Source organism: Phyllobates terribilis, unplaced genomic scaffold (assembly GCF_046119375.1).
Source record: "Phyllobates terribilis strain yellow unplaced genomic scaffold, ASM4611937v1 Scaffold_7__3_contigs__length_470593459, whole genome shotgun sequence".
In the NCBI taxonomy this organism is placed as follows: Eukaryota; Metazoa; Chordata; class Amphibia; order Anura; family Dendrobatidae; genus Phyllobates; species Phyllobates terribilis.
In genome coordinates, this window is record NW_027362767.1 from 378,816,529 (window position 1) to 378,842,978 (window position 26,450).

Sequence of the window (26,450 nt, forward strand, 5' to 3'; positions counted from 1 at the left end):
TCACATCGACAGCGCTGCAGCCAATCATTGAACTCAGCGGCTCACTCAATTTGGGCAGAGCTCAGTGCTGCAGTCAATAACCAACATCGGAGACTCTGCTCTGGACCTGGGGAGGGTGGTTAAAGGTTTTTTTTTCCATTGCAGGCAGGCAGGCACAGGAGTCTTCTGAAAACCCCTTTAACATAAAAACTTTATTCAAACTCTAGATTATTTTCTGAAGATAGCTCGTTGTTACAGCCCCTATGACACAGTCTTCAGCTGTCATTCCTGGTCAGCTACTTTTGGTCTCCCGAAAAATGGCTTTATCATACTCTTGTAATTCAAAACAGTCACATGACTCTTCTTTTTTAGCCAATGAGCGCGTTTCCAGTAAGGAAGGCGTGGCTCGTTCTAGAAGCGCTGAGAAACACATGACTGCCACCGCGCCTGCGCACTAACGTGAATGGGAGCGCGCAGCGTATGACGTCACTCTGTGGGCATATACCCCGCCCACATTCGCCCTCACGGCATCCGGGAGCAGCTTTGCGGCAGTCGCATCATTTCCGGTCTGTAGAAGCAGGGACCTGGTGAGGAGGGTGCTGTAGGGAGCGGTGTTCTGCGGTCGTTGTGTCCCGTGTATATGGAGTTATGTGGTGCTGCTGTGTTGGGGGATGGGTGCGGGGAGCTGACGGTGTAACACAGCAGGGGAGGCTCCCGCCATTGCTCTGGGTGCTGCATGGCCTGGGAGCTGCTGCCATGACAGCTGGCGTGCAGCATGTAGTCTGCAGGCAGGCGGAGGCGCACAAGGCTCTGTCACTGCTGAAAGCTCATTTGTGCAAAATAAATTCTGCAGATTGCATTTATCATTTCATGTTGTTGCATTTTATATCGTCCCCCAGGATTGGTGCAACCTCTTCATATGCACTGTCCTGATCAGAAGCCGCCTGTGCTGTCATACAGGTTCAAAGATGGGGGCTGTGTCCTATGCTCAGCCTGATTGTAGTTCCTTCTAAAAGGGGCTGTCCACTCCATTATAACTGTTATATAGGGGCAGAGACCCTGAGTCCTGTGATATATCACTTAACGGGCTGCTTGCTGCAGTTTTGATAAAATCACAGGTTTCTCTGCTGCAGATCTAGCAGAGCTGTGAATGCTGATCTGTGCATAACTCCGCCCACACCACTGATTGGCAGCCCTTTCAGCCTATGCACAGTTTACACAGAGGTGCAGGGTTATAAAGAGCTCATATATATGGAGGACTAAATGGCAGCAGGTTTATTAGTCCTCTAGTGATAATCTGCTGATAAAACAGTGATTTTTTTTTTTTTATTTTTATTTTTTTTTAAATCAAAACTACAGCAAGCAGCCCAGTAAGTGACCCATTCCTGGAATCAGGGTCTTTGTGCCTACATTAGCCTGCTCTCAGATGGAGAAGCAAATTCCCTTTAGATTCCCTTTAAATCTGTCAGCCAGATTCCATAGCCCAAACTATTTATTTATATGCGTAAGTTAAGAAAAGTCCAGCACTGCCTTTACCCAGAGAGTTCCTCCCGCCCAGCGCTGCCTGCTTGACTGACGACTCCTTTTCCTAAAGTTACAGTATAGAGGCTGTCAGTCAAGCAGGAGGAGGCGGGAAATAGAGCTGGAGCTGGAGTGACAACGGCTTCAGATCTACTATAGCTCTTCAGCCTCATTTGCATATAGATTCAAATGCTGATTTCTCAGTAATAGAGGAACAGACTGGCCATGTAAAGGTCTTGCTGCACCTGTCTTTAAATGAGCCACGTGCATACGAATAGTTTAGGGTCACGTCATCCACTTTTCATCAAGATAGAATTATAATAATCTTTATTTATATAGCGCCAACATCTTCCGCAGCGCTTAACAATTCACAGGTTCATGTACAACAGTCATAAGTAACATAGCTAAAGATAATATTTGCGGCCTGTGAAAGGATCGGGGCGACGCTGAGTGTGAGCTAGTTCCACCCATTGGACTGGACCGTGCAATTTGCATGACGTGAGGGACATGAATTAAAGACTTTTTTCGGGGCTATGCAGGGGCACCTATGAGGGTGGTATAAAGGGGTTGTAGGACAATTTGCATGCTTTAAAAAAAGTTTAACTTTTCTCTTTTTCTGTTGCCTCCTGTTGAGATTGCCCACTGATCACATGTTGGACTAAAGTGTTGTCAGGGATAATTGCTGTGATACCAGGGTGCACTCATTAAAAGTGCTACATTGATTACGGGAATGTTTAGATATTTACATGTCGGCTTGTGGAGAGTTTTTGTTGCTTTGTGCATTTCTTAGCAGATGGCTACGGGGATTTTTTTTTTTTACATTTTTTTTTTCTTCCCACCTGCAGCACTGCATCAGGAACCTCCCATAGATAAAAGCTGCTTTATTGTCCGTGACATTATATTGGACACATTCTGTTTATACAAATTGCTAATCTCTTGTTTGAAGAGCGGATTTATTAGCTTGTTCTGCTGGTTTTACACATAAGCTATTTTCTCCTACTTCTGTGGGGTGTGTTGTCCTGTGATCCCCCGGCTCCACAAGCATCTACTGGATCAGCCAAAAATTGTCGATTTCATTCATTCTTTCATGCGTTCGGTCGGTCATTCATGCATGCATGCATGCATGCCTGCATTAGCAACGTTTTATGACAGACTGGATTGTATGAAGCCGATGTTACAATTTTTATTTTTTTTTTATAATCTGAATTAGCATTTTCCTGTTTGACTTATATATCCCTTTTAAAGGGTTATTCTTATTGTAGATGGTTAAAATTGACAATTGCTTGTAAAACAGTAACTTTGCAACTCGCTATTAAAAAAAATACTCTGTTCTCAGGAACTTTTTAGTTTTAGACCACGACCCCACTATCAGTATTCGGTCAGTATTTTTTCTCAGGAGTGGAAGCCAAAACCAGGTGAGGAACAATCAGAAAAAAGGTATAATAGAAACAAGTCACCAATTCTGCATTTATCACTTACTCCTGGTTTTGGCTCCCACTCCTGAGAAAAAATAGTGATAGTGGGGCCGTGGCCTCATAGCTTACATCTTGTTTCCCAGGTTACCAGCTACTGCTGATGTTGGCAGTTGTCCAGTGGTAATTAGTCTCCTAGGCAAGGAGCCAGCGCTTACAATATTTTTCGAATAGAACTTTTAAGCGCTGCTCTGAAGCTGACCGGATCTCTGGATCCATCCAACTTCAGTGCCCTTGTGTTCCTCTGATGCAGCACCGGAGACTTCTGTGTTCAGGCCAGCGGTTCAGCTATTCTGCTGGTCCAGACACTGAGGTCGATCAGGCATACACAGCTGCCTGACAAACTGGAAGCCCGGAGGAAGGGGAGCCGCTCCCTCCTGAAGATCGAAGTTGAGCCTAATAAGGACAAATACTTATTAATGGTCCGGCGTTGCTGCTTAGATTAAAAAAAATAATAATAATTGTACTTCTCTCCCAGAGCCACATTCCTTGCATAATGTCTTGTGACTGCTGCAGACAATCAACGGCTGCTGATTGGCTGCATCTTTTACATTTAAACTGTCAACTATACTTTTTTTTTTTTTTTATATATATACTTATTTTTGGTTGCTGCTGTAGCCAATAAATTAAGAAGTTTTAAGATATCACCAGCTGCATCCAAATGTCATGTGGGTGGAGCTTCTATCCTGAAGAATCACAATGGCCGATCCCTTTTCATGCAACTCCTGGCTTGATCGACATTCAGTATGCCAGGATATGTGATGGTGGCATCCAACACATAGTGCGCGGATGAGGCCAGGGCCGTACAGCTTCCACCATTGCCCACGTGCCACACCTAGCTGCTATGATGTATTCTGGCCTGTGGGAGGTCAGGAAGTGATTTTAGGAGATCAACCAATATGACTTTTCAGGAGAGAAGCCATCTCCTTGTTATGACCTGTTCCCTTTTAACAATAGAAACTTTTACAATGTCCAGTTGGAAAGTTTTTATAAAGTTTGTACAGAGTCTGCAAAGTGTTATAACTACTGGCAGCTTTACAAGGGGAACGTTCACACGCTGTGGAATTGGTGCAGATTCTTGATTTTTTTTTTTTTTTTTTCAGCAAGAATTTCCTCCAATGCTGAAATGAATGGAGTGTTTTTTTCTTATTCTATTCTTGTGTATTATATAGTATTTACTAACATGTCTTATATTCCTCATTTTACTCTATGGGGAAAGATACATTTATTCTTGCCCATTTTGGTAACATTGTGCTGACTTGTTTGTGTTCACATTACACTGTGTGCAGAATTATTAGGCAAGTTGTATTTTAGGATTATTTTTATTATTGATCAACAACTATGTTCTCAATCAACCCAAAAGACTCATAAATATCCAAGCTTAATATTTTTGGAAGTTGGAGTTTTTTTTTTTTAGATTTGGCTATTTTAGGAGGATATCTGTTTGTGCAGGTAACTATTACTGTGCAGAATTATTAGGCAACTTAATGAAAACCAAATATAATCCCATCTCACTTGTTTATTTTCACCAGGTAAACCAATATCAGTGCACAAAATTTAGAAATAAACATTTCTGACATGAAAACCAAAAACCCCCAAAAATTAGTGATCAATATAGCCACCTTTCTTTATGATGACACTCAACAGCCTCCATCCATAGATTGTCAGTTGCTTGATCTGTTTTCGATCAACATTGCGTGCAGCAGTCACCACAGCCTCCCAGACACTGTTCCGAGAGGTGTACTGTTTTCCCTCCCTGTAGATCTCACATTTTATGATGGACCACAGGTTCTCTATGGGGTTCAGATCACGTGAACAAGGGGGCCATGTCATTATTTTTTCTTCTTTTAGACCTTTACTGGCCAGCCACGCTGTGGAGTAGTTGGATGCATGTGATGGAGCATTGTCCTGCATGAAAATCATGTTTTTCTTGAACGATACAGACTTCTTCCTGTACGACTGCTTGAAGAAGTTGTCTTCCAGGAACTGGCAGTAGGTCTGGGAGTTGAGCTTCACTCCATCCTCAACCCGAAAAGGTCCCACAAGTTCATCTTTGATGATACCAGCCCATACCAGTACCCCACCTCCACCTTGCTGGCGTCTGAGTCGGAGTGGAGCTCTCTGCCCTTTATTGATCCAGCCTCTGGCCCATCCATCTGGCCCATCAAGAGTCACGCTCATTTCATCAGTCCATAAAACCTTTGAAAAATCAGTCTTAAGATATTTCTTGGCCCATTCTTGACGTTTTATCTTATGTTTCTTGTTCAAAGGTGGTCGTTTTTCAGCCTTCCTTACCTTGGCCATGTCCCTGAGTATCGCACACCTTGTGCTTTTTGATACTCCAGTAACGTTGCAGCTCTGAAATATGGCAAAACTGGTGTCGAATGGCATCTTGGCAGCTTCACGCTTGATTTTCCTCAATTCATGGGCAGTTATTTTGCGCCTTTTTTGGCCAACACGCTTCTTGCGACGCTGTTGGCTATTTGCCATGAAACGCTTGATTGTTCGGTGATCACGCTTCAAAAGTTTGGAAATATCAAGACTGCTGCATCCCTCTGCAAGACATCTCACAATTTTGGACTTTTCAGAGCCCGTCAAATCTCTCTTCTGACCCATTTTGCCAAAGGAAAGGAAGTTGCCTAATAATTAAGCACACCTTATATAGAGTGTTGATGTCATTAGTCAACACCCCTCCTCATTACAGAGATGCACATCACCAGATTTACTTAATTGGTAGTTGGCTCTCAAGCCTATGCAGCTTGGAGTAGGACAACATGTATAAAAAGTATCATGTGATCAAAATACTCATTTGCCTAATAATTCTGCGCACAGTGTATATAAGCGATGTGCATGTTTTTGTTATAATAGGTTTATTCTATTTCTGTCTCCTCAGTAAGTTGTCGGATGAAGACTGGTTCAAGGATGTGGCATGAAGCTCGTAAGCACGAGCGGAAGCTGCGGGGGATGATGGTGGATTATAAAAAGCGGGCAGAGCGCCGGCGGGAATACTATGAGAAGATCGTAAGTAAAGATGATGCTTTTTAGTTGTTCACCTTTGCCCACACGCCTTTTTAGGGTGTCATTTAGGAACCCTTCCTCCCTATTGCACTGTTTTTGCACATCCAGGTTTCAAGGTCTTTGATGTGTGATGGCCACGGGTGTCCCGACCGGAATTCATCATCCTAAAGACTCTTGCAGACATCGTTCAACATGCTCCAAGCATGGACAACAATGCATAGGCTGGCCTGAGTGTGACAGCTTCATACATTTCTATGAGGCTGTCACAATCGAGAGTCCATGCTCAGCCGTATTATACAGAGATTTGCATGAGCCCCTGAAGACATATAGGAGGCTATAATGTCCGGGTCAGGAGTCTCGCGTCTGAGTGGCTTTTTACTCTAGAAATTTCACTAATCAGAGACCAGAGTGAGATTTCTGCCGTATGGACCATCACAGCCCCTCATAAATTAGTTGATGTGTGGCGTCGCGTCCCTGTCCCCTGAACCTGGCATGAAAACTCAAGGTTGTGACAATTTTCCAACTTTTTTAAGCTTTTATACCACATTGAAACTTTGATGAACCGGCGCCTATGCTGTTATATCTGAGCATAGACGACTTGAATGATAATCATTTATAAAAGTAATTGCTGCCATATTGGTTTTCATCCAGATTTTCTAGAAGCAAATGTGAAACCGCAGGATTGGCCAGAAAATGACAATTTGCCACTTTGACATGAGTCAAATTTTTGGAGTGCTGCCTCTATCTTTTTTTATCATTTGGAGTTTTTTTTTTTAATATTTATATTATTCTCTATTTAGAAAAAAGACCCAGCTCAGTTCCTTCAGGTACATGGACGATTCTGTAAGATTCACCTGGACTCTGCTGTGGCGCTCGCTGCTGAAAGCCCCGTTAACATGTGAGTGTCCCCACCACGGGAAAGACGTTTTCTGTAATACCGCTGCAGAGTGCTTTACCATCTTTATATATACATATTCTTTTCAGGATGCCATGGCAGGGGGACCCCAACAACATGATTGACCGCTTTGATGTCCGTGCTCATCTTGACTATATTCCAGAATATAAACCTCCTCTCCTCACCACAATGTAAGCAGAGGCCATTTCTGCTTCTACATTTTTATTTATTTATTTTTTTAAGTTAAAGGATTTTTACAAAAGGCTTTTATATAAATGTTTGGGGTCAGATGACTATATATTGTTTCCATAATCCTTAAAGGGAACCCGTCGGCACGTTTTTACATATAGAAGCACCTGTCCACGTAATAAAAATGACACTTTGTCTAGAGATCCATTGTGCCAGTAATGAGAAATCTAGGATGGAAGCCATTTTCTAAACACACGGGGCGAGTCAGTGCACATGGACAGCTTCTTCCAAGTGCAGTGACATGCCCCAGTGCACTTCCAACCTCCTCATTTGCATATGGCTTTTAGACTAGATTTCTAATGACTGATGCATCAGATTTCTGTGGGAAAAAGTTTCATTTTTATTGGGATCTAAGTAACTGCACAGCCATACTATTACCTTTAAATGTAAAAATGTCCCCTTTTTAATACTTTAGTTGTCGCGAACAATCGTTGCGTCATGTCCTTGAATTTTGCTACAAATGGTAATCAGTTGTAATATCCATGATTCTGTTTCTTACAACTGCTAAGTTTCCTTAATTTAAAGGGGTTGTCCTCTGCTGTATAACCTTTTTTTAATAATGACCACAGAATACTCCACAGCTTGTCTCCTCACCAGTATTACATGAGCTCTGCAGTCAACCATTTTTTAATGTCTGGTGACCGTTGGGGACGCAAGGCAGAAAATGGAGATCTTCTTTATTAAAAATAAATAAATTATACTTATGCAGCACTATAGGGCCACTAATAAATTGTTGTTGCCAGGGACAGCTGAGCAAAGAGGGGGTAAATAATTTGGAGGGGGAGGTGGGTTGTCTTTATGGTTTGTCATTTTCACAATTATTTTTGAAGGCTTAAAGTGGCTTTATTTCTGCCTTTACCAGATCACCGGAGCAGGAAGCTGATGACCGAAAGTGTAATTATGAACGCTACCGTGGGTTGGTACAGAATGACTTTGCTGGAAGTATGTAATAGCTTTTTAATGTGTAGTAAATCTAACTTCTTCCTAGTGTGTGATGGATAGATAGATAGATATATCTCTCAAAAAAATAAAGGGAAGACTCAAATAACAGATCCTAGATCTGAATGAATGAAATATTCTCATTGAATACTTTGTTCTGTACAAAGCTGAATGTGCTGACAACAAAATCATACAGAAATCATCAATGGAAATCAAATTTATTAACCAATGGAGGCCTGGATTTGGAGTCACCCCCAAAATTAAAGTGGAAAAACACACTACAGGCTGATCCAACTTTGATGTAATGTCCTTAAAACAAGTCAAAATGAGTCTCAGTATTGTGTGTGGCCTCCACGTGCCTGTATGACCTCCCTACAACGCCTGGGCATGCTCCTGATGAGGTTGCGGATGGTCTCCTGTGGGATCTCCTCCCAGACCTGGACTAAAGCATCTGCCAACTCCTGGACAGTCTGTGGTGCAACGTGACGTTGGTGGATGGAGCGAGACATGATGTCCCAGATGTGCTCAGCCGGATTCAGGTCTGGGGAACGGGCGGGCCAGTCCATAGCTTCAATGCCTTCATCTTGCAGGAACTGCTGATACACTCCAGCCACATGAGGTCTGGCATTGTCCTGCATTAGGAGGAACCCAGGGCCAACCGCACCAGCATATGGTCTCACAAGGGGTCTGAAGATCTCATCTCGGTACCTAAGGGCAGTCAGGCTACCTCTGGCGAGCACATGGAGGGCTGTGCGGCCCTCCAAAGAAATGCCACCCCACACCATTACTGACCCACTGCCAAACCGGTCATGCTGAAGGATGTTGCAGGCATCAGATCGCTCTCCACGGCGTCTCCAGACTCTGTCACGTCTGTCACATGTGCTCAGTGTGAACCTGCTTTCATCTGTGAAGAGCACAGGGCGCCAGTGGCGACTTTGCGAATCCTGGTGTTCTGTGCCAAATGCCAAGCGTCCTGCACGGTCTTGGGCTGTGAGCACAACCCCCATCTGTGAACGTCAGGCCCTCATACCACCCTCATGGAGTTAGTTTCTAACCGTTTGTGCAGACCCATGCACATTTGTGGCCTGCTGGAGGTCATTTTGCAGGGCTCTGGCAGTGCTCCTCCTGTTCCTCCTTGCACAAAGGCAGAGGTAGCGGTCCTGCTGCTTGGTTGTTGCCCTCCTACGACCCCCTCCACGTCTTCTGGTGTACTGGCCTATCTCCTGGTAGCGCCTCCAGCCTCTGGACACTGGGCTGACAGACACAGCAAACCTTCTTGCCACAGCTCTCAATGATGTGCCATCCTGGATGAGCTGCACTACCTGAGCAACTTCTGTGGGTTGTAGAGTCCGTCTCATGCTACCATGAGTGTGAAAGCACAACCAACATTCAAAAGTGACCAAAACATCAGCCAGAAAGCATTGGTACTGAGATGTGGTCGGTGGTCCCCACCTGCAGAACCACTCCTTTATTGAGGGTGTCTTGATAGTTGCCAATAATTTCCATCTATTGTCTATTTCATTTGCACAACAGCATGTGAAATTGATTGTCAATCAGTGTTGCTTCCTAAGTGGACAGTTTGATTTCACAGAAGTTTGATTTACTTGGAGTTATATTCTGTTGTTTAAGTGTTCCCTTTATTTTTTTGAGGTGTGTGTGTGTATATATATTTTAAAAAATTTGCAATTCACGAATGATCTGCCGCACGGTGCTATGTTAATATAATGTTTTTCACCATCTGCTTTTGTGTTATTTCTTGATTATTTTAAAAAAATAAATAAATAAAAATAGATTATTGCTAAATGTGAAAATGAAAAGACATGCATGCGCCTTTGTTTCTTCTTTTTCCTGTATGTTTTATTTGGCTCATGTTTTAGTTTCTGAAGAGCAGTGTCTGTACCAGATTTATATTGATGAACTGTATGGCGGCCTACAAAGACCAGGGGACGATGAGAAGAAGAGGTAAGTGTTAGCATGATTCCCAATTCTAGCCTCACTGCTTCAGCCCTGCTCCAAGAATGGAGATCAAATAAACCTCTGAACTTTTAACCCTTTCAGTTATACAGTCAAAGCCCCCCCTTCCTTCCCTTGATACACTATCGTGGGGTACAGATGGGTTACTATAGCAGACAGGTCTGATAAAGGCCCTCATCACCTCCTATTGGGCATCGTAGGATAACATTAAATTAAAATTGTCATGGTAAAAAAAACAAAACAAACAAAAACATATTTATTAGTAGTGTCTGAAAACGAAATGTTCACTTTTTTGAGCTGGTCATAATATAATAAATTTAAATCATCCACATGAAGGTTGATGTATAGAAAGAAACAATGTTCGTATATGAAAAATAGTTCTATAAAAAGTACAATTTATCCTACTGAGAATAATGCCTCATACAGATATGTACAAAAAATAGACAAGTTTAGAAAAGATAATTCTTAAAAAATTACTTGGTCCTCGAGGGATTAAAGGGGTTGGTTGATTAGAACTTTCTGTACTCCTATCAGCCTGCACTGGGTTGACATAAATTTTTTTTTTTTTTTTTTATCGCTTGCCCTCCTTTGGTTTAGCGCTGTTTCAGTATGGTTGCAGCAGTGACCACAGTGCACATCACTCAACCCAGCTGCTTGTGTGTGTGTAAAAAAAAAAAAAAAATATATATATATATATATATATATATATATATATATATATATATATATATATATATATATATATATATATATATATATATATATATATATATATATATATATATATATATATATACTGAAACAGCAGTGACATAATATATATTATATTCCATAACAACTTTTTATTTGGTGAATTTTAACAATTTAAGGGAATATATATTTATTGTGATCCAAGCAATAAGTAGTCATATTAGTAAACAACTATTCAATTCAGACCATTTAAGTAAAACATTATATAACCTATAGGGAAATATTAGGAGTACACATATATATTTCTATACAATGTAGGTTGGCAGAAAAGAAGGCCTCCATCGGGTACACATACGATGACAGCACAGTGGCGGACTTAGGAAGCTCTGACAAAGAGGATGAAGATTCTGATGATGAGAGCAAATCTGATGAAGATGAGGTCATACCAGACATAGGTATTTTTACTTGCACAATAATTTATTGTCTCACTTGTTGTTTGTCATATTGCAATCTCTCTGCAGCACAGTAGTCTTGAGGTCTGACTTGGCGTGCAATCTTTGTCTAGACCTTATATATTTTCCATTTGCCTTACTATATTTCCTCCCTAACTAAATTAAAAAAAATAAAGTGTCCAGGGTTGAAGCCTACCTTCACTTTCATTATCCTACCTGATCTTCTGGCATGATGTAATGCTGTAGAAACAGTAGGAAAGCGTGTCCTGTTAATTAGCAGTGGATCTGGACACAATCCTCTCCAGAATTTCCACAGCAACTCGGCACCACGGCAGAGGGTAGTGATCGTGTAGGGTCGCTTCAACAGTTTCATCTACACATGGACTTGTGTGTCCTCTGCTGTGGCCGGATATGCGCAGTGCTGACCAGCTTGTGAGCGCTGCTCTGAAGCCGGCTGAGTCACTATAGTACACTCGTAGCTCCCAGTCCCAGTGATCTTGAGTTAAGGCATGGGCCCTCTCAGTCTTTTTCGTGTTTTCAGAGCAGAAACTCTCCAAATCCCCCTTTACAAATTTGGATTCTCTGCTCGGTTTCCGCTCCAAAAACTCAGCAAAAAGCCCCAATGTGTGCACACACCCTCTGTGCTTCTCAAAAGCCATAGACTCAAATATATACCTCATGTAGCTGTATTGGAAGTGCACAGTTCGGGTCAGCGGTGCAACCACGGCTCTGGTCTGAACTGTCAATCAAAAAGCAGCGCGCCACTCCACAGAATACAGGGGAGCTGTGTACTCCTGAAAATACCGCAAAAAAATAGTTTTAAATAATCTTAGTGGCTTTATGACTAGCTTGAATATTACATGAACTCATCACCAACTCCTAATTTATTATTTTCAGATGTGGAAGTGGATGTAGATGAGATAACAGAGGAGCAGGTTGCTGATCTGAACAAGCAGGCCACCACTTATGGGATGGCCGAGGGAGACTTTGTCAGGTACTTGACCAAGAGGGGTGGAGTACAACATTTGTGGCCTCCTGTTTTTACTACTGCTCGATTTGGTGCCATAAATACTGGACCCTGATAATTGTCTGATTGTGGCACAAAGTACTTTATAGGGCACAGTCAGATGGCTGTATAAATCGGACTGAGATCAGACCACAGCTCTCCCGACCCGAGTGTGACGGCTTCATATATTTCCATGCAGCTGTCACATTCATGTTGGGAGAGCTGCGGGCGATCCGATATTGGTCCAATTTATACGGCATCTGATTGCGCCCTTATAGCCATATTGGATCAAGGCAACTTACGACACCATTTATGCTCCCATGTCCACCACAGATTAGCAGTGGTCACTGCTACACAAAGCACCATTTTTATTAAGCAATTTTCTTCTAAATGTATGTGCTATTTAATATTTCTGACAGTGACTGACTCCTGTGTGTCTTTCTGTCTTTTAGGATGCTCCGTAAAGATAAAGAAGAGTCTGAAGCAATAAAACATGCTAAAGCTTTGGAAGAGGAGAAGGCCATGTATTCTGTAAGGATCTGCACCAAAAGACAGCTGGACGTGACATGGTTCATTGCAACAGGCCTGACCTCTTCAGACAGTATCTGGCCCACATCGCCCTCTTTAAATTGGCTTGTACTTAGTACATTTTCTAGATCATTCCCTCAGATCCCTTTTACCTTATTAAACATTGTCTTCCGAGGGATCGGGATATTGTAAAAACTTGTCTCCATGTAATTGTAGGGACGACGTTCCCGACGGCAGAGAAGAGAGTTTAGAGAAAAACGACTTAAAGGAAGAAAGATCAGTCCACCCAGGTACAGAGATATGGTTTCCTCCTATGAGAAAAAAAACAAGCCTTGGGGCCTGTGCACATGAACGATATTTTATTATTTTTTTTTTTTCCCCTTTTCCTCAGAACTCGCCGATCCGAGGGGGGAAAAAAATAATTCACTGCATGCCTGAGTTTGATCCGATATTTGGGTCGCACTCTGCCATGCAAGTCAATGAGTGCATGGAAAACATCCATTGGACTGCAGTCCGATTTGCATGTAATGACAGAATGGAGAAGATAGAGACTTTTTTTTCCCTCCATCTTTTCATCCAAGAGAATTTGATCAAACTCTGATCAGAGGGTGACTTGCATAATCAACCCCATATTTTTTTTTTTTTTCTCTCGTGTGAGAACATACAGTCATGTGCACCTAATCTTAAGCGCATTTATTGTTGGGTAATAAATGGCAGACTTCATGATTTATTTTTTTTATCACTTTTGCAACTTGTATCATAAAGTAAATCATTACCATTTATTTTCTTACTTTGTACAGTTATGCACGACGAGACAGTCCAACGTATGATCCTTACAGGAGGTGAGTAGGAAGGGTTGGTCACAAAGTGCAAATTTGTGATGTATTTTAGTTACATTTAATTAAAGTTAAGGTTTTTATTGCCCCATCTGAGAGCATCCTGAATACAGCGATGTGTCACTTACTGTGCTGCTTATTGAAGTTGATAAAATCATAGTTTTTTGTTTAGATCTAGCAGTTCTTTGAATGCTGAGCTCTGTATAACGCCGCCCACAAGATTGATTGACAGCTCTAAGTGTACGCTGTGCATAGGTAGAAAACCACTAATCAGTGGTGAGGTTGTACAGAGCTCATGAGTATGGAGGACTACATGGCAGCAGACTTACTAGTCTAGTGATGATCTCTTACTGATAAAACTGTGATTTTTATCTAAACTAGAGTAAGCAGCCCAGTAAGTGACACATCAGTGTAATTTGCGTTTTTGCCCCTGCATTATGCTGTCACAGATGAGATGGTAAAAACCTGGTGACTGACTCTTTAAATGCTGCTAAAATAAATATTCAATACCAGGAGAGATGCATGCAGGCCCATCGTGTTCAGTTAGTATATATCCTGTATGATCTATGGAATCGGTTTCATGATTCATGGCTACTTCATTAGAAATGTGTATGTTTACTCTGAAAATCAGTGGCTTTTCCAAGAACAACATAGCTGAAAACGAGGCCATGGACGTGGCATCTAGTCGTGGCGGGTATGTTCCTGCCAGCATCTCTCCGCCCATTCAGATTGACTGACTGATCTTTTGCAATATATGTATTGGGTTAGAGTTACAGGGCGACATTGACATCTCGGTGTCACTTTGTAATATTCAATCTAATGATTTCCTATGGTGACTTACAACAGTGGAAATTGTCTCCAAATGTGTTGGATTTTCTGTTGCTGGTCGCATGGGACCCGTTTTCCATAGACTTCAATTCAAGTCACGTGTGACAGCAACTTGCATGTGACTTGTGTGATTTAACCAACAAATAAAGTTGCACACTGTAACGCTATAGCATGCAAACATGAAATATATGAAGTTTGAATTGCATTACTGCTCTAGAAAATAAAAATAAATTTGATTTCTTAGTGCATAAATTGGCCAATTCATGTGTACCTGGTAGCCACAATAAGGCGATTCTCATTGCTGGGAACCTATCTAATGTGAATCCTCTCTTAGACTAAAGTCCACATGTATATGGGAAGGAAGGATCTTGCTATAATTAAAGCCGACCATGCTCAATATGTCAGGTTCCCTTTAAGTAAATAATATATTGTTAATGTTCTGTATCGGAGACTCTTAAAATACATCTCCTTTTATTTTCCGCAGGTCCCAGTCAGAGTCCTCATCTGCTTCACGTTCCCGCTCTCCAAGCCAAGGGCGTGAGGAAGCTATTACTTTTATAACCAGCTTCGGGGGCAGTGAAGATGAATCCGCTTCTGGCCCCGCAGCTCAAGCTCCTGCGAGCAGCGGCAACAAAAGGGCCCCACATTCACAGGCCCCTGGGACTTCTTCAGGTCGTAAAGAGGCCTCCCGGTCGGTAACTTTCGATTCTCCCCAGCCGTATGTCGTATGGGTCGGAGTTTACGGGGGAGGGCGGGAGGCCCAGAGTCTTCTGCATTAGAAGGGCCGGAACTCCCCAACCGGTAATTGGAATGGGGCAGTGATGCTGTCTGTACATGGCCCTGTTGTTTCAGTCATTACTTAAATGCTCTAACATAAGAACTTATGAAAGAGTCATAATAAATTATACTGGCACAGTAGTTAAAGAATCTACCCCCCCAATTTTTTATTTTTTTAACTTAAAGGTTGCTACAACCTTATTGTGGCCATATTTTCTAATCCGAATTACGGATGCAATTTCCAACCCACCCAATGGTCTTGTGACCAGAACTTGCTGCACCATAGACCTTCATATGATGCTGTGAGTTTAGATCATAAGACCAAAGGTCAGGCTGGTAATTTCGGTCGTAATACCGATGTAAAATACAGCCAAATTAATGTGCGCCTAAATGAGCATTTCAGGCAAAACTGATTGGCTTATACCTAGTGCAGGCCTTAATGAGCTAGCACTTTTTTTTTTTTTTCTTTTAAAGGCTACATACTCCTTTCATGTCAATTTTCTTATTTTTTTTTATTGACAACTTGCTTCTTAAAGGCAAAGTTAAATAACTTTTTACATAGTCTTCATTAAAAAATGTCATTTTGCTGCTACTGGTGCCTTTTGTTCCTTATCTATCTCTGCAAAAAATGTTGGAAATCTTCTGGTTCTGACACTCTCTCCATTCTGTGTGTTGAGAGAGCAGCCAGGATGAGGATATACTCAGATCTCCTATGTGGAGGGAGGGAAACATCTACAGTCTTATGGAGGGCAAATAAATCTGGGTGTAGGAAAGGAGCAAAGCAAATGAAGAGGAAATGCGTGCCAGATAGAAACTGTGCTGATATATGAGTTGGTGAAGACAGCAGCACACTCAATACACTTACGGATCACGTCCAGCCTGTATTACTGGGAGGGACGCTCCCACGTGCAAAAATGACACTTTGATCAGTTAGCAAACGGGGGTCTGAATGAATGAATAGAAGTTGCAAACTGAAACTTAGTGCAGTTTTATTAACTAAAGGTAACTAGTAATATGCGTAAAAAAATTTATCCATGTCGGAGGTGTTCATAGCCTTTAAATCTGTGCTCTATTCATAACACTGTCTGTTTTGCCTAAACTACTCATTTAATTCCCTACTTTTTATGTGGACCTATCATCCTGCCTGGCACTGGTTGCTACCAGTGAAGCGTGAGGCTGGCGATATGTCTGTGCTTTTAAAGGAAGTTTGCAGTCTTGGTGCACAAAGCACTACAATAAAAAATGAAAAAGAGATAATGCAGATTCTCAGGAAAAGGGATTTTATTTTTTACCTTTTTTACTTTTTCATGACTTTGTTTAATTCTGTCTTAAAGTACATTTCCTTATGGTAAGTGAGGATGTTAGACGTTGCTCCTCCTGGCAACTAGTGTTTGATTACTGTGATATATATTTTTCTTATTCTAATATAAATTTCTCTCATTAATATACTAGCCCGGTTAGGAGTAGTCTCATACGCTTGGATTGCCCTATAGCTACTTTAGAACTTGACTTTTTCCTTTTTTTTCCCCCTAACTTCCATGTTTAGACGGAGGTCTTCGTCGTCTTCATCTTCTTCTTCGTCTTCCACTACGTCGTCTAGCTCCAGAACAACCTCCAGGTCCAGGTCTAGGTCTAGGTCTAGGTCTAGGTCAAGCTCCAGATCAAGGAGAGATAACCGCCGACGTAGATCAACATCCCGTTCCCGCTCTCGTAGGTATTCTAGAAGCCCCACAAGAAGATATTCTGGTGCAGGAGGGACAAGAGACAGCAGAAAGTATTCCAGATCCAGATCCCCAGACCGTGATCGATATTATGGGGGCAGGCGAAGGTCTCGGTAAGTTGTATATAAACCCAAAGTTTTTTTTTATTACACATTAATGTAAAACCTGTTTTGAGATATTTTAAAAAAAATAGGGAATATTTAAATAAAATGACACTTAATTTATGACTTGTCATACATTAGGGGCTTTTTCTGTTTGTTTGTTAAAGGGGTTGTCCACTACTCAGACAAACCCGCCTCAATTGCTAGATTCCCCCAGGTAAAATAAAAGGATTTTTGATACTTGCCGTAAAATCTTTCTTGGAGCCTTCATCATTGGATCTGCTCTGGCACCAAAGTAGAGTTTTTATTTTAGATGGGAGAATGTAGTGATTGAGAAGGGCTTCTCTAAGTAGTGGACAATCCCTTTTAAATGCATATATTTGTGTCTAAAAATCATTTTTCAATTGGGTTTCATTACAATTTATACACAGTTTGCATTTTATAGACTGTTTTCCTTGCATATTCAATTTTAATGTGCTCTTTGGCTATAAATCTGCTAAGAGGAGCTCAGAAAAGGCGGATAAAGAAAAAAACAAATTAGAAACTCTCCCGTGAGAATGTGCTCACTGACGGACTCTCGGATAACTCCTTCTGCTGATACTTTCAGTTGACTTGTTCTGCAGTCAGCAGAAGACAGTGTGACAAAGACTATAAAAAGGCAAACTTTTTAATGAAACTCAGTTGAGAAAAAAAATTCATGAATTTGGAACTAAAAATACACTGCTCAAAAAAATAAAGGGAACACTTAAACCACAGAATATAACTCCAAGTGAATCAAACTTCTGTGAAATCAAACTGTCCACTTAGGAAGCAACAGGAAGCAACACGGATTGACAATCAATTTCACCTGCTGTTGTGCAAATGGAATAGACAATAGATGGAAATTATTGGCAATTATCAAGACACCCTCAATAAAGGAGTGGTTCTGCAGGTGGGGACCACCGACCACATCTCAGTACCAATGCTTTCTGGCTGATGTTTTGGTCACTTTTGAATGTTGGTTGTGCTTTCACACTCCTGGTAGCATGAGACGGACTCTACAACCCACAGAAGTTGCTCAGGTAGTGCAGCTCATCCAGGATGGCACATCATTGCGAGCTGTGGCAAGAAGGTTTGCTGTGTCTGTCAGCCCAGTGTCCAGAGGCTGGAGGCGCTACCAGGAGACAGGCCAATACTCCAGGAGATGTGGAGGGGGTCGTAGGAGGGCAAACCACCCAGCAGCAGGACCGCTACCTCCGCCTTTGTGCAAGGAGGAACAGGAGGAGCACTGCCAGAGCCCTGCAAAATGACCTCCAGCAGGCCACAAATGTGCATGTGTCTCCACAAATGGTTAGAAACTGACTCCATGAGGGTGGTATGAGGGCCCGACATCCACAGATGGGGGTTGTGCTCACAGCCCAACACAGTGCAGGACGCTTGGCATTTGCCACAGAACACCAGGATTGGCAAAGTCGCCACTGGCGCCCTGTGCTCTTCACAGATGAAAGCAGGTTCACACTGAGCACATGTGACAGAGTCTGGAGACGCCGTGGAGAGTGATCTGCTGCCTGCAACATCCTTCAGCATGACCGGTTTGGCAGTGGGTCAGTAATGGTGTGGGGTGGCATTTCTTTGGAGGGCTGCACAGCCCTCCATGTGCTCGCCAGAGGTAGCCTGACTGCCATTAGGTACCGAGATGAGCTCCTCAGACCCCTTGTGAGACCATATGCTGGTGCGGTTGGCTCTGGGTTCCTCCTAATGCAGGACAATGCCTGACCTCATGTGGCTGGAGTGTGTCAGCAGTTCCTGAAAGATGACGGCATTGAAGCTATGGACTGGCCCGCCCGTTCCCCAGACCTGAATCCGACTGAGCACATCTGGGACATCATGTCTCGCTCCATCCACCAACGTCACGTTGCACCACAGACTGTCCAGGAGTTGGTGGATGCTTTAGTCCAGGTCTGGGAGGAGATCCCACAGGAGACCATCCGCAACCTCATCAGGAGCATGCCCAGGCATTGTAGGGAGGTCATACAGGCACGTGGAGGCCACACACAATACTGACCCTCATTTTGACTTGTTTTAAGGACATTACATCAAAGTTGGATCAGCCTGTAGTGTGTTTTTCCACTTTAATTTTGGGGGTGACTCCAAATCCAGGCCTCCATTGGTTAATAAATTTGATTTCCATTGATGATTTTTGTGTGATTTTATTGTCAGCACATTCAACTTTGTACAGAACAAAGTATTCAATGAGAATATTTCATTCATTCAGATCTAGGATGTGTTATTTCAGTGTTCCCTTTATTTTTTTGAGCAGTGTACATTAAGTCTCCAAAGGTAAGTTACCACTTAAATTGAGGAGGGGTTAAGCAGCCAGGAATGCCACTAATTTCAAAAGTGCAGCTTGTTCCAACAACAAGTGCAGAGGGGGCCACACATTACCAACCACTCTCAATGAAAAGTGTATTAAGGTTATGGACATATTGAGGGTTCTGTTTTCATTCATTTCAGTGATTACTGCCTGCACTTTGAGGACCGGAACTTGCGCAAGGTTGCTTTTAGAATTAGGTTACTTCCAGCTGATGGACAGTTGCTGGATCGGAGTCTGGGGTCATCTTTTCCAACAATATTTTTCTTTTTCTCCTCGTAGAAGTCGTTCACGGTCACTTGACCGATATGGCCGCGGTGGAAAGACCAGTGGGCGTTCTCAAGGCAGTAGCCAAAGTAGTATTTCTAGAAGTCCTTCTCCAAATCGAGAAAAGGGAGTTGGAAGGACAATATCTCCATCCGTGGGAGAGCGATTGAAAAGGTTAGTAATCGCCTGCCACTTTTACCAATTCAGAACCTGCATTAAAGGGATTGTCTAATCAGAGATGACCCCCTTAATATGAGGACAGACAAGTATACAGCGTGCAATTCAGAGTAAATGGTGTATTACATGGCCTTAATTTGGATCTCTGAGAAGTCGCTGCTTGTTGGAGACTTTCCTCTCTGGCTCATTCATGGGGTCACATTAAGTTTGTGTAGATTTCTAAGATATCGATATCTTATGAAGTATGTCCTGAATAATGTTTTATTTTTGCCCTTTTTTTTTATAGGCCAGAACTTGCTGTTTCCAGAGATTGCGGAGCAGCCAAAGTCAGTAAGAATTCTACCGCTTTGTTGATTGACGCAGGATGCGGTGTTGTGGTTAGCGGCATGTGTATTGCACAGAGCATGGCGTATATATCCATCCTTATGTCTCACAGAGTGTAGTAATAAGCCATCTGCTGATAAGATTTACACCGCAGGCCGATGACACAATTTAGTATAATGTTTTTATACTGTAGGTCATTTTTGGTTTAAAAAAAAAAAATATTAAAATAAATCTGTGTGATCTGTAGGGTTATATGATGAGCTACGATTCTGGAAATTCCTGATTCTACTCAAGTTTTCTGTTAGTTGTTTGGTAATCCATCACTCTTCTGACGTCCTCTTTAACAACATGTTTCTCTTTATACAAGCAGAAATTCTCTCCTGCGCCTACGCTTTCCATAGAATAATTGCTTTTACTACTTCTACTAATTCTTCAAATGACTTCTCAATGTTTCTAGGCCAAGTTAACGCCACAGGAGAAGCTGAAACTTCGTATGCAGAAAGCCTTAAACAAGCAGTGTGAGTAATCGTGCCTTCTATAACCAGGGTGGCCGTATGTTTGATACGAGTATACAAAAAAAAAGGTTATTGGGAATCCATTGCTGTGAAGTGGATATATTTGCTTTTGTGGAAGTGACCGATCCTCTTGCTATTGTTATAGTTAAAAGGTAACAGAGCATATCCAGTTTACCATTGTCTGTAAGTAATTATATAGAATTTCCTGGTTTGTGGTCGCTGGATTAGCCGGCCTGGTGCAAATGTGATGTTACGCCGGGTCGTTTCTCCCCAATTTTACTTATTGCATAGCTGCTCTAGACTTCACCCATGCAAAAGCTTCGCTTTACAATAGTCTATAGTTAGATTTCCTGATACAAACCATAGGGTGCAACATCAAAAGCGATACGAAACCCAGTGGTCTTGAAAGCATTTAAAGGAGCTGTCTGACAATAAAATTATTTTTTTATTTTTGGGCATGGTTTGATAAATAATAAACCGAGGCATACTCTTTCTCTAGTACCCTTGGGGATCCTGATCCGGCTGCTCCCGAGGTACACACTGGCTCAGAGAAACATCCGATAACCTCCTTTTTGTTAGTTACGTAAAACAGAGCAGATGCAGCCGGTCGCAGACCTCCAGAGCGCCAAGATTTGGATCCACAATCAGTGCTTAAAAATAAAATTTATTTTATTTTTCTGACGCCTCCTTTTAATGTACTGGTACCAGCGTTTTGTTATCAGATTAGATTGATTATGCCTTCTGCTTTATATTTTAGACAAGGCGGATAAAAAGGCAGCTCAGGAGAAGATCATACAGCAGGAGCATGAACGCCAGGTAAGGGCTGCACGCTATCCCGGGCACGCTGCTCAAGAAGGGGCAAATACAAGTGTCAGTTATGGGACTAGTCCTAATTGTATCCTATTTCTTCTGTAATCTCTTCCTTAGGAACGCGAGGATGAGCTCAGAGCCATGGCACGGAAGATCCGCATGAAGTGGGTTATACTCGGCACATACTTTATGGCTCATTTTCCATCTACATTTCTTGTTTTGGGTTCTGCTGCTTTGCTCCACAGTGATGTTCTAGTCACTTCTCATAGCTCCTTAGAACATGCCAGGACAGCCTCATTATTTTTAATATTTATATTCTAGCAGTTAACCACTGCTGCAGAACCTCTTCTTAAATACTTTAATCCCCCTTGTAAAATAAAAGTACCCTACACTCGCTTCCCTTACTGGCGTCGGATCTTCTGAGGCTCGCATGACATTGGCTGCAGAATTCACATTTCATAAGTCAGCGGCCGCTATGGACCTGCTGCACTTTGCTTTCTTTGGACGAACCTCTGAAGTCCAGGGGAGGTCTGAGCATTGCAGCCCATTATTTGGCTGCAGGGGTTCATACGGCATAACTTTGTCACGCGTACCTCTGGAGACCCGGTGCCAACATGGCGATGCCTGCTTCCTTTTTGCTTCTTTAGTTGTTTGTTAGCTGAAATTGTAACGACAACAGGAACTTACCCCCCAAATCCTGCAGACTTACAAACCCTGGGGGGCGACTGTGTTCCTTATTCACTTCTGTTATTCATTTCTACACTTTTGTTTATGAAGAATGTTAAAAGATAGTTTCTTTTCAGAGAGCGAGAGCGGCGTGAGCGAGAGCGTGATGAATGGGAAAGGCATTACACGAGAAGCCGATCGCCTTCTCCGAGACACAGTAAGCGCTCTGTAAATTGTCCTTGTGCTGCAGATATCTGCTGCCATGTGATAAATAGTGATTGGATTATTATGTGTGCTGCATTTAAAGGTAACCTGTCATTAGTTTCATGCTGCCCAAACCAAGGACAGCATGAATTGGGGTCTGGCTGTGCGATTACTCCGAAACTTAGAGAAAACAGTTAGAAATGGTCGGGGACTATAGGGAGAGACCGGTGTGTGGCTCCTGGTCGGCTTCTTCCTGTCCCAGTTGACTGACAGGTCTCTCCCTGTGTACATACAAGTAAGAGACCTGTGAATCAATCAGAGCGGTGCTGGGAAAAGCCGAATGTGGGCAGCACCAAACTAGTCATGTTTCTCTCTATGGTCCCCGGCTATTCAAACTGTTTTCTCTGAAACGTCGCAGCATTTCGGAGTAAATCATGCCTGCTTGTTTTTATTTTATCCCTGATGTTGGGGCAGCATAAATCTAGTGACTGTAAAAGTTGCGTTTGGTGTGAATACACGCTGTGACTGGGACCAATCGATAGGACGTCATACCGAGTCCTGAGCCTCTTCAGCTCCTATTGGCTTTGGAGTGCGGAGTACTTCCACCATTTGCAATATTCCTTACATATTGTGATGAAAAGTATGACTTTATCATTAGCGGTTTTACATTGCATTCCTTTTTTTCCTATTGCAGGTCGGGATTACAGCTCTTCAAAAAGGTAATATACACCGGGTGCTTTGGCTCATAATTCATATTCTTCCATTACAACATGGAAAGTTTTCAGGCTTATTAAAGCAGCCAAAAATGGCCCAGTCCTTTCCTTTTACATTGTATATACATTGATTTTATTTAAGGTGTAAATTCTTTTTTCTGAAAGATTGGGGGGTTGCTGTCTATACAAGTGTAATCTCCAGCATATTTTAGAAGCAAAAAAAAAAAAAAAAAAAAAAAAAGGGCAGCAGTATTTACCTGCCCAGGTCACAGAGCGAATGCACTATCAGGATACAGCAAACACCTATAATAAAGATGGCGGCTACGCGGGTGCAAAATACTGATGAGACAATCACTCACAACCTACCAGTTCATGGAGGGGGTGATTTTTTAGTATTAAAATTGAACACAAAAAGGCTTGTATAGGGCGCTGGTCACACACAGGTAGTTCAGGGTCTGCCTTACAGCCTAATAGTGACGCCCATACTATATAATGCTGGGCAACCTGCCTAATCTGATAAGTGCACCCCATGAGGACAGATAACCTTGTAAACTGGGGTAACGTTAATGGGCCTGGCTGCATTCTGAATATAATAAAATGTACAAAAAATATTTATAATGTATATGAGGCATCGGTCGATATTTTGGTTATGATACTCAAGCTCACAACCCATGTGAAGGGTCCTCACACTTGTGAGCACCCTCACTAAAATAAAAGCAAAGCCACAATAAGCGGGAAAAAAAAATGTAATTTTTGGGGGAAATTCTAATTCCTCTTATCGTAGCTTTGCTTTTATTTTACTATTCCCCATATGAAAGTAGTGGCCCCCCGCATGCTCCACCGCCGCTCCACTTGTTCTCTATGAGAAAGCGGAGTGCTGCCGCTTTCTTTCGCAGTCTTATAGAGAAGGAATGGCTCGGTGGTCGAGCATGCTTCATACATAATTATAAAATAGATATGTTATAAAAGGGTTTATCCCATAAGGACAACTCCTAACTACACTGCCGTCAGAGAATGATGTCTCAGGTCCCCCAGCCACCTCCAGCAATGGCAGCCATAAGCCATTAAGTACACAGACCGTCATTTATTTGCTTGACTGCCACGTAATACTACTTTTCCCCAAAAACGATCAAGATGAGCAGCTTTCCCAATCATCTACAGTTTACTGAACGTTTCAAAAGGCGAGAATCATGGCAACCGCCTAGACGCCATCGGTTTAAAATAGTTGTGTGTGTGGTGAGACCACCCCATTAGTAAAGACACATTTCCACCTGTTTAGGGATATGTTGGGTGGTCCAGAACATTGTTAAAGTATTTGCTTACCTATCGATTTTGTATAAATGTTATTTTTTCTTTTTATTAGGAGATCACGCTCAAGATCCAGGAGCCCTCATCATCGACACTAACGGTGCAAGGTTTTCTTAGTGACTCTGCCCTTGTATTATACGTCCTACATTATAAATATGGCTCTCGCTCAAGTGACTGTGTACATTCCATATATTGGACCGTGGAGTCTGAGAGGATGTCACTTCCATATACTACAGACCACTAACTAACTTTTTAGGTTAAACATTTATCCCATAATTTACCAGTGCTCACAGGCAATGGCAGGTTTCCTATGAACTATACATCTTGTAGATTGTGGTGGTGCCTCTTGCTTAACCTGGTCCTGCCTGCTGATTTAGGCTGAAATCACATGTGCAGTTTTGGATGCAGCTTTGTGAGACAACACCAGGAGTGGATTCACAAAAAAAGGAAACATGCAAAGACTTATTCATCCATCCACTCTGGCATTAGAGCAAAGAAATTGCACTCAGGTGAATCTGCACCAAAAACTGCATGTCTGGGTCCAGTCTTACAGAGACTTGATAGTGCGCCACTTTTTTTTTTTTTTTTGCACTTTTTAATCTGCAGATGGAGCCAACTATGGAACAATTAGTAGTTACAAGAGCACCTACAAGATGGAGTTAGTTTGTAGTAAAACTGTTAGGAGTAAGTTTCCTCTAACATTTCACAAGGATCCAGAAGATGATTGTGGTAAGGCTATCCTCTATCCTCCACACTGGTGCTTTTGTAATTTTCCCCCCTTTTTTTTCCCCCTTCCCTTTGCAGTTAAAAGTGTCATTTTGGGGTCTTTCGACATTCACCTGGCGCTCCACTTTTTTTTTTTTTTTAATGCTATTGTTGGCAAAACAGGTTTTGTGCCTGGTGCCGTCCGTTCTGATACGAGACATCTCTTCGCCTCTCTGTTTTTTTAGACCCAGCTCGGTGGCACAATTTATCAGTCGTGTCTTGCACTAGCAGAAATACAAAGAAAAAAGAGCTGGACACAACTGATCTCATTTTAACTAATCATATATGCAAACAAGTAAAATGTGTATGCAAGATAGATGAATTCTGTACTAGAAATCCAAGAGCAGAGGGTAAGTTTTTTTTTGTTTGTTTTTTTTCTCCGATATGACAAACTTGCATTACTTGTACCAGTAAAGTCTTCCAGGACACATGTCTTAAAAGTGATCTGTCACCAGATTTCACAATATAAATTGCTTACATCTTTCGATTAAATCTTTGACCTGATGATGCGGGTGTACTTGCTTTGAAAATCCATGTGAGAATAGCTGTAGAATAGTTTTTGAAAGTTTTTCTGTCTGATATTTAAAATACAAATTCTATTTGTACTCTGGTCTCATCAGGTCTAAGAGCTATTTAATATTGTGTTGTGAAACCTGGTGACCGATCCACTTTTATTTTATTTTTTTTTACTTTCCATGGAATATCTGCTTTTTTGGCAGGTGGCAATAAACCATGTCTTATGAGGAAATGTAAAATTCATGCCACTGTATGTTATCCCTTTTCTTTTCTTTTGGTCTTTCATGGGCTTTATTGGCATTATTGATCATTTTCAAGATTATAAATTTGCGAAGTTTTTCTGCAGTTACTTTCACAATTCCTTCAATCACTATAATGCCATAGTGTAATGAGTGATGTATTCTTTATCATTTACCAACCGGTTTTCCACAGGAGGTTGAATATTGTACAATATTATGTTGGGTTCCTGAATAGCATTTATTTTATTGTTCATGTAAATAAATTTATTTTTGCTTTCTAATGCGCAAGGTTCTGTGTGATGAATTGACTTTTCCTATACTATATACTGACACGCAGTTGTTTCTAACCTATGCAGGAGCAAATCTACAACTTGTGGCATTCCCTGACCGGCTACTTGGCACTCCGAGCTAAGTAAAACTTCAGCACGCGCACATCAATGGTGCAAATCTATATACAGGACATGGAGCAGTGGCCGGCTGCCCCGCCGCCTGCCTTCTGGTATGTGAGGCTCTTCTTTTGATTAGCCAGACTGATGCGAAGTCATCTTTGCAACGTGACACATAAGTGACGTCATGCCGGCCCGGATAATTGAAAGAAGAGGTGGATGTT

The 26,450-nt window shown here is 42.0% G+C and overlaps 1 protein-coding gene across 3 annotated transcripts; it reads left to right on the forward strand.

Annotated features, from left to right (window-relative positions):
• The first annotated feature begins 452 nt into the window (after positions 1-452).
• Positions 453-26,073, forward strand: CLASRP (CLK4 associating serine/arginine rich protein). 3 transcript variants are annotated; one of them, XM_073641410.1, is made up of 21 exons: positions 453-566; positions 5,866-5,993; positions 6,791-6,888; positions 6,975-7,076; positions 7,997-8,076; positions 9,951-10,035; positions 11,056-11,192; positions 12,087-12,183; positions 12,648-12,831; positions 12,940-13,013; positions 13,524-13,565; positions 14,872-15,078; positions 16,711-16,998; positions 19,619-19,777; positions 20,067-20,106; positions 20,562-20,622; positions 21,377-21,435; positions 21,547-21,593; positions 22,233-22,312; positions 22,994-23,018; positions 24,376-26,073. In XM_073641410.1, the coding sequence occupies exons 2-21, from the start codon at positions 5,877-5,879 to the stop codon at positions 24,416-24,418; spliced, it is 2,025 nt and encodes a 674-aa protein (XP_073497511.1). In that variant the 5' UTR covers positions 453-566; positions 5,866-5,876; the 3' UTR covers positions 24,419-26,073. The 3 variants fall into 3 exon arrangements, 2 of the variants coding, with proteins under 2 accessions (XP_073497511.1, XP_073497512.1); XM_073641411.1 differs by having other exon boundaries at positions 12,648-12,726; XR_012247488.1 differs by lacking the exons at positions 22,994-23,018; positions 24,376-26,073 and having other exon boundaries at positions 20,067-20,110.
• The last annotated feature ends 377 nt before the right edge of the window (positions 26,074-26,450 follow it).

What these genes read in the sequence shown, in the direction of transcription:
- CLASRP (XM_073641410.1), top strand. Translation starts at nt 5,877, where the DNA reads ATGAAGACTGGTTCAAGGATGTGGCATGAAGCTCGTAAGCACGAGCGG. An exon ending in CGCCCTCTTTAAATTGGCTT is followed by an intron (nt 12,832 to 12,939) that starts GTACTTAGTACA and finishes ATGTAATTGTAG; the next exon opens with GGACGACGTTCCCGACGGCA. An exon ending in GAGATTGCGGAGCAGCCAAA is followed by an intron (nt 20,107 to 20,561) that starts GTCAGTAAGAAT and finishes CAATGTTTCTAG; the next exon opens with GCCAAGTTAACGCCACAGGA.